Source organism: Bidens hawaiensis, unplaced genomic scaffold (assembly GCF_021521415.1).
Source record: "Bidens hawaiensis isolate Kalapana, Puna unplaced genomic scaffold, B.hawaiensis_p1.1 tig00019830_1, whole genome shotgun sequence".
NCBI lineage: Eukaryota > Viridiplantae > Streptophyta > Magnoliopsida > Asterales > Asteraceae > Bidens > Bidens hawaiensis.
Window position 1 is genome coordinate 3,414 of NW_027493018.1, and position 8,408 is coordinate 11,821.

The following is an 8,408-nucleotide window of genomic DNA, read 5'->3' on the forward strand; positions in this document are numbered from 1 at the left end:
TTCTTCACAAAAAATTAGGTCAAAACCCCCACTCTTCTCTCATTACCCGCCGTTAGCTAAGTCGCGGCTTCTCGCTCACACCTCTATTCACTGATACACGTTGTGGTGTGCGCGAGTAATGCGGCCGCACACCCTGGCTCGCGGACCACAACAGTCAGCCTTACTAAAGAAACTCGAATAACATAATCAACAAGGTCATGTCATCTAACTTAATATTACTCTATAATGGAAAGATTAATAAACATTTTTTTGTTATCAAATGAAGTAGTTTTATTGAAAAACAATAGAAGTCATCCTAAAAAGTGTGATGAATATAATTCAACAAGTTTATAGAAAAAATTGTCATGAAAGTTATTACTTAGAAGGGAATGGGCACTTATGTGTATTATTCATGCACCGATCAATCATGTACCGTCACCTTATTTCTACCCTTAATTACCTACAAACCACAAAATTACTGACATCACATATCAAGTACCCTATAACTTTAGTAATTCATTCTAGTTCTTCAATGATCAACAATGAATTAAAATTGTGTGGTAAACCTTTGTCATGGAATGAAGCCATGCACCTTACTCATATGGGCTGAGGTGGTGTTGTCATGTGGTCTGGAAGTCATGTACCCTACCCATATGTGTTTCCCATCCTCTCAAATAGTACACTACATCAAGTTTGAATATGGGGTTTTACCGCGATAGGCATTTGTGTGGCGGGTTTTGCCCTAAACAGAAGATGGTAGTCTTAGGCTACTAAATGCTTTTTGTAATTGTGGGTTTACGAGACTGCCTTTTGCTATTTTGTTACCTCAGATAGTACAACTTTATTTGTTGGTCGTGTAATTAAAAAAGTACCGTGTCTTTTAACCGAACGTGTTGTAACCTAACGTCTTTAAAAACGGGGCATGTTTAACAAGTAGTACAAAGAGAGGGTGATAAGTGAAAATTGAATATAAGTACTTTATTACTATCACTATATGTATTTGTTAAACCTGCCCTCACCCACCCACCAACACTAGCCTGGGATTCTCTTCTTATTATTAATCTCTCTCTCTCTTCACCACCTCTATCTCACAATTTCTCTCTCTATATTTTCTCTTAACATCTCTCTGCCTCTCTGTTAATACAAATATACTATAATAAATATATTATAATTAACATATATAACACACAGCAGGTTGTTTTAGCCGCCCCTTGTTTTGGTTTTGCAATGGCGCCGGCGTTGAAAGACAACCTCCAGCTGACGTCGATTGGTGATTCAACGGCGATCGATGTAGCTGAAGACGATCTCGAGGACGTCCGACTACTGGACTCTTACGACGATAATAATAATAATAATTTGGGCAAAGGGGGTTTAGAGGAAGGTGGTGGTGGTATGAAGAGAATTCAGGTTAAAGTTACTGGGATGACGTGTGCAGCCTGTTCCAATTCCGTTGAAGGTGCTCTTATGAGCTTAAACGGCGTTGTTTCTGCTTCCGTTGCTTTGTTGCAGCATAAAGCCGATGTCGTCTTCGATCCCAGTTTACTCAAGGTCTGTATTGTTAATTTTGATCTATTTCAATTTGATGATGATATTCTTAATCATTATAATGAAAATTTTGGCAAAAAAGAATTACACTATGCAATTTTATACTTTTTTTCATAGGAGGTTCATCATTTCTCTTTCTACATACATAAAACATATAGCTGTCTAACCTATAAGACACGGTTTACCAGCTCTATACAAAACGCACTGATTTTAATTATGTTTGATCATATTTAGCACATATACTACTTGTAATTCGTTGAAAATTTGATTAATTTAACATATTCGTGAAATGATAGGACCTTCTTTAATGTTAGTTTGATAAAATTTTATGTTATGTATACAGGAAGATGATGTTATGAATGCAATAGAAGATGCAGGATTTGAAGCCAAGATTCTAAACGAACCGAAACCCAATCATACAAAACCACACAGTTCAACTTTAGTGGGCCAATTCACGATTGGCGGGATGACATGTGCAGCGTGTGTTAACTCAGTTGAAGGTATTTTAAGAAAACTCAACGGTGTAAAACGGGCCATTGTTGCTTTACCAACTTCATTAGGTGAAGTTGAATACGACCCGTTAATAATAACCAAAGAAGAAATTGTTAGTGCAATTGAAGATGCCGGCTTTGATGCCTCGTTTGTACAAAGCAGTGAGCAGGATAAAATAATATTAGGGGTCGTTGGTGTGTTGACTGAATTGGATGCACAAACATTAGAAGGCATACTTTGCAATTTGAAAGGCGTTAAACAGTTCGGTTTTAGTCGGTTATCGAAAGAATTAGACATTCTTTTTGATACTGAAATTCTTGGCCCTAGATCTTTAGTTGACGCAATTGTTAGAGAAAGTTCTGGAAGGTTCCAGTTGCACGTAAAGAATCCGTTTACAAGAATGGTTTCGCAAGATGAAGAAGAATCATTAAAGATGTATAAACAGTTTACATCCAGTCTTTTTCTCAGTGTAAGTTAATCGTCTTCATTTAATTAAATTTTTTGAGCGAAGTAAAATGGGCAATTTTGGTTATGTTTTGGGTTAGTTTAGCCGAAACAACATATCGCATATCCAAACGGGCTAAAACGAAAAAGGTTCTTACTAATTTATTGGTCAAAACAGGCTGGATCTGGTTGGGTTGACCAAGTAACACTTTTCCCATTCTTTGAATTGAATTTTATAAATTGTATTAAAACTTAAATATGTTTTAACATTGTATTACTAAAACAGTGTTGAGTTTTGGCATAAAATTATCTACAAGCAGTTTTACCTTTAAGCTTTGACCCAGTTCTTCAAAATTGTATTTAGTTTAGTAGGTTTAAATTTATTACTTTTTAATGCTATTAATTATTATTATTATTATTATTATTATTATTATTATTATTATTATTATTACTTTAATAGTAAGTAATAAATTTTAGAGTTTCATTTACCATATTGGTGATCATGAAATTCCAAAGAAAATGGAGAATCAGGCAATTAGCGTGAACATGCTTGACCCGTTAATTAATCAGATCAAATCTGCCTTTTGTCATTGCTTAACAAACTTTATATCTTAATTTGCAGTTTCCAGTTTTTCTTATGCGATTCATCTGTCCTCACGTTCCTCTTATTTACGCGTTACTGCTCAAACGATGTGGGCCCTTTCAAATGGGTGATTGGTTGAACTGGATATTGGTTAGCATTATACAGTTTGTTATTGGGAAGCGGTTTTATATTGCGGCGTTTAGAGCGTTGCGTAACGGCTCAACAAATATGGATGTGCTGGTGGCACTGGGGTCCACAGCTGCTTATGTGTACTCCGTGTATGCACTTTTGTATGGTGCGGTTACTGGGTTCTGGTCTCCAACATACTTTGAAACTAGTGCTATGTTAATAACGTTTGTGTTGTTGGGAAAGTATTTGGAGTCTCTTGCAAAAGGGAAAACGTCGGATGCTATAAAGAAGCTTGTGGAACTTGTGCCCGCTACAGCTTTGCTACTTGTTAAAGACAAAGGTATGATGGCTTTTGTATATTTGTTATTTAGTCAAACATCAAGGTTATTTGTCAATGTTAAGGTTGCATATTTAAGGTTTGATTCTTCCTATGAGAGTGGTTGGGTAATACGTCAAAACAGGTCTCGAGTCTGTGCATGCTATTTTTTTGTATGGTTTGAAATGAGTTGAGTTACTTGGCTGACCCATGAACACCTTATTGTAGGGTGTGCGTGAACCGAAAAACCCGATCCATAACCGTGAAAACCTAACCAAAATAACTGATCCCAAACAAAACCGATGGTTTGGTTTTATGGCTTCATTAAACGGAACTTCCATTTTGGTTTTGAATGTAATTAAAATTGAAAAGACCGAACCGAATTTATAGATTTTCCTTTTGAATTTTAAGTAATATATAAGAATTTAAGTAATAGTTAACAAAAAGATTAATGATTCATTATTTTCGGCCCCAAAACTTCAAGTCAAAATGATAAAACCAAAAAGCTGACGCTGAACAGTTTTCAAAGGCTTAAAAACTGAATTTTTGATTTTTGGTTCGGTTTGACCCCAAACCCGACCCATGCACTGATGCATATCCAAACCATAGGCCTTGTGGAGTAAACATTTTGACTTGTTAAGAGTAAAATTTGGCCCATTTAGTTCAGGTAGTTCACGGTATCCGAACCATAGGCCTTGTGGATAGAAGGTGTGACCTCACACAAATACATGCAATTGGGATTAAAAATTAATGCTTAGATCTTATGAATTTGAATATTAATCATTTAGTGGAGACCCTTTGAGATTTAAATTAAGATTTTTTGTTTAATTTAATAGGCGGAAAGATTATTGGAGAACAGGAAATAGATGCACTGCTGATTCAGCCTGGTGATGTATTAAAAGTTCTACCTGGTACAAAGGTTCCTGTAGATGGTTATGTTGTTTATGGTTCAAGTTACGTGAATGAAAGTATGGTAACCGGTGAATCTGCACCGGTTTTAAAGGAGGTTGATTCGTTAGTAATTGGAGGCACAATAAACTTTCATGGTTTACTCCATGTCCAGGCTACCAAGATCGGTTCTGACACAGTTTTAAGCCAAATTATTTCTCTCGTTGAAACCGCACAAATGTCAAAAGCACCCATTCAGAAATTTGCTGATTATGTAAGTACACGTGTATTATATTATATTTTATTTTGTGTTCTTGTTTTGTTATTTAAACATGCCTAATTATTATTATTATATTTAGGTTGCAAGCATCTTTATCCCGACAGTTGTTGCTTTGTCATTTTTAACGTTTCTTGGGTGGTAAACTTCTAATGATCAATTGTGTAAATCTTTAAACCAAAGTTGTAACAATAAATTAATATTTTTATGAATGCAGGTATATTAGTGGGTCCCTTGGAGCTTACACAGACGAATGGCTACCAGAACACGGGAACCACTTTGTTTTTGCTCTTATGTTTTCAATCTCGGTTGTTGTAATTGCATGCCCGTGTGCACTCGGTTTAGCCACCCCGACAGCTGTCATGGTTGCAACTGGGGTTGGAGCCAGCAATGGTGTTCTTATCAAAGGCGGAGACGCGTTGGAGCGGGCCCAAAAGGTTCGGTATGTAATTTTTGATAAAACGGGTACTTTGACTCAAGGTAAAGCCTCGGTAACCATCGTCAAAGTATTTACTGAAATGGACCGTGGAGATTTCCTCAGATTATTAGCTTCTGCCGAGGTTAATATTACTACTTTAATAATTACTTTCATTATTTTATTATATTATATATTAAATTAATTTTTTGTTTCAGGCGAGTAGCGAACATCCACTAGCAAAAGCAATACTGGAATATGCACGCCATTTTCAATTCTTTGAAGCTAGCAAAGATTCTGAAAGTCAAAATGATGGGTCAAAAGTAATGTCTGTATGGCTTCTTGATGTGTTTGATTTCCATGCGGTTCCCGGAAGAGGTGTTCATTGTGTTATTAATGGCAAAACGGTTTTGGTGAGAGCGCGATATGTTTATGTTTGATGATATTTATTATTTCTGGTCGTGAATGTTTGCTTATATGTAACTTGTATTAAACAGGTTGGTAACAGAGGTTTATTGACTGAAAACGGGATTGAAATTCCGGCTCATGTTGAAAATTTTGTGGTGGATTTAGAAGAAAATGCAAAAACGGGCATACTCGTGGCGTATGGGTCTGAGTTAATTGGTGTTGTGGGGGTTGCGGACCCGTTAAAACGAGAAGCGGCTGTGGTTGTTGAAGGGCTTAAGAAAATGGGTGTCCGGCCTATTATGGTGACTGGAGATAATTGGCGAACTGCCAGAGCGGTTGCAAAAGAGGTATAATTAATGTTTTCAGAACGAGACCGTCCGGTAGGACAGGGAACTGGCTACATAACTGGTCATGTTCAGTGTATTTGAACTGGTCAGAACAATGAACTGGACCGGGTGGTGGGTTTGGGGCTCAAGCCAAACCAAAAATCAAATTATGTGTTTTTGAAAACGTTTGGTTTTGGGTTTTTTTTTGTTTCCATTTTGGGTTCTGTTCGGTTTTGTAATACCATTTTGACTTCAAATTTTTGGGAGAAACAAAAAAAGAAAAATTGGCCCAAAATAATGAATTTGGGATTAAATCTTTTTGTTAATTATATATATATATATATATATTTATGGTTTAGATCAAATACAAGTAGAATTAACGTGCTAAACGTGAGAATCAAGTAGAGTAATTGTATATACATGTAGAGTAATTGTGTAATTACTCTATGATTTAATTACATAATTACTCTACTTGTATATACGATTACTCTACTTGATTCTCACGTTTAGCACGTTAATTTCATTTGTACGTTAACCTTATATATATATAAATGTTGTGTTGTACTATTTATTAAATTCTTATAAAATACCTAACGTTCAAAATTAAAATTGAAAATCCATAAATTAGTTTCATAGTACATATATATAAATTTGAATTTTAAATTTTAAATTATTTATGATGTCCTCTATTTGGTTTGACCATGTTTCTAATATTTTTATTATTCAGGTGGATATTCAAGACATACGGGCGGAGGTGATGCCAGCTGGAAAAGCTGATGTCATCCGTTCATTTCAAAAAGACGGTAGCATCGTGGCAATGGTGGGAGACGGCATCAACGACTCCCCGGCCCTTGCGGCTGCCGATGTTGGTATTGCAATAGGGGCGGGTACGGATATTGCAATAGAGGCTGCCGATTATGTTTTGATGAAAAATAATTTAGAAGATGTGATCACAGCCATTGATCTTTCTAGGAAGACATTCACTCGTGTCCGACTTAATTATGTTTTTGCCATGGCGTATAATGTGATTTCTATTCCGATTGCTGCTGGGGTTTTGTTTCCTTGGTTACATGTGAAGTTGCCACCATGGGTAGCGGGTGCGTGCATGGCTCTGTCTTCAGTTAGTGTTGTGTGCTCATCGCTGCTTCTTCGAAGATATAGAAAACCCAGACTTACAACGATATTGGAAATAACAGTAGAGTAGAAAAATGGGGGAGGAAAGAAAAGAGGGCTCAACGAGTCTGTGTGTGTTTGATCTTGATTTATTCATTGCTTTAGTTCATGTAAAATCAGTCTCTATTTGATGTAAATGTCGCTTGCATCCTTTTATGTAGTTTGATCTTTCAAATGTCCGGTCTCAACTGCATTGGCAGATCTAGAACATAATCTCAGCAGTAGCTTAAAGACTTTCTTGCAACAGTACGTTTAAGAAAAATCTTTTACACATTTTGCAAGTACGGGCGCCTGATTTTGCGTTTCGCGCGTTCAGTGGCCTGGTTCAGCGTGCACCGTGGCTTGGTAACGCGTTTTGTGCGTTTCGCGCGTTCAGTGGCCTGGTTCAGCGTGCACCGTGGCTTGGTAACGCTTTTTGTGCGTACTGTGTTTTGCTCGTAAAGGGCAGGTTACGCATTTCACGCGTCCCTTGCTCGGTTTCGCATTATGGGTTTGCGCGTACTGCGTTTTGCTCGTAAAGGGCCGGTTACGCGTTTCGCGCGTCCCGTGCTTGGTTTCGCATTATGGGCATACCGGTGCCGAGTTACCCGCTTCGCTTGTACCCATGTCCGGTTAGCAGTTTCGCATGTACCAGGGCTTGGTAATGCATTTCACTTGTGCGTGCACCCTGTCACGCGTTTTGAGTGATGGTTTCGCGTTACGCGCCACCGACCCCAGGCTGGCTGTTTGGCATGTATCCGGCAACCGCTACCTGTTCTGTGTGTTCCGTCGCATGGTTGCACGTTTCACGCGCATTGGCACATGTATGAATGCATAAACATTTTAAGTTGGCAATTAAATAAATTAAATAGTAAGCTTTCAATCATCTTGGGCTTTTAATAAAATTTTGAAAAGTGAAGTTCTGGGTTTTAGAACATTTTTAGAGGTCGCATAATATAATTTCATTAGTAACGTAATACATTAAAAAAAATAAAATCCACTCTATAGGAGAACTTGGTGAAATGTTATATCTGGGCGTCTAGTTACGCACTCTGGGTTTAAAGAATGCTCAAAGAATGCTATACCATCTATCAACCAAAACACAGTTGTTAGAGATCAGTTGTTCATGGGCCCCATTCTCCTGAAATTGTTGATCCATTGGATGGAAACAAAACGATTAAAAAGAATCCTAAGGATTATTTTGATCAAGATCTGCAGAAATTTGAATTGGATGTCAAAGTTCATACAACGCGTTTCATGGCAATTCCAAACAAAATTTATGGTGGATTGATTCATCACAAATCTGCCAAGTAAATTGTGGGATGCACTTAACGAACAATGTGGTGGACCTCCACAAGTCCTTAAGAATACTCGTGAAATTCTCAAGAAACTGTATGAAGCATTGTGTCATTTAAGAAGATAGAATTTAACTCTACAATATGAAAGATTCACAA

At 37.2% G+C, this 8,408-nt stretch overlaps 1 protein-coding gene across 1 annotated transcript; it reads left to right on the plus strand.

The window, feature by feature from the left end:
- Positions 1–1,103: 1,103 nt before the first annotated feature.
- On the plus strand, positions 1,104–7,125 carry LOC143559431 (copper-transporting ATPase RAN1-like). Its single transcript, XM_077048012.1, has 9 exons — positions 1,104–1,527; positions 1,868–2,485; positions 3,083–3,512; positions 4,325–4,650; positions 4,736–4,794; positions 4,871–5,213; positions 5,287–5,481; positions 5,566–5,823; positions 6,530–7,125. The coding sequence occupies exons 1-9, from the start codon at positions 1,207–1,209 to the stop codon at positions 7,004–7,006; spliced, it is 3,027 nt and encodes a 1,008-aa protein (XP_076904127.1). The 5' UTR covers positions 1,104–1,206; the 3' UTR covers positions 7,007–7,125.
- The last annotated feature ends 1,283 nt before the right edge of the window (positions 7,126–8,408 follow it).

Coding starts and splice junctions, on each gene's coding strand:
- LOC143559431 (XM_077048012.1), top strand. CDS start 1,207: ATGGCGCCGGCGTTGAAAGACAACCTCCAGCTGACGTCGATTGGTGAT. Junction 1,528..1,867: donor TCGATCCCAGTTTACTCAAG/GTCTGTATTGTT, acceptor TTATGTATACAG/GAAGATGATGTTATGAATGC. Junction 4,651..4,735: donor TTCAGAAATTTGCTGATTAT/GTAAGTACACGT, acceptor TATTATATTTAG/GTTGCAAGCATCTTTATCCC.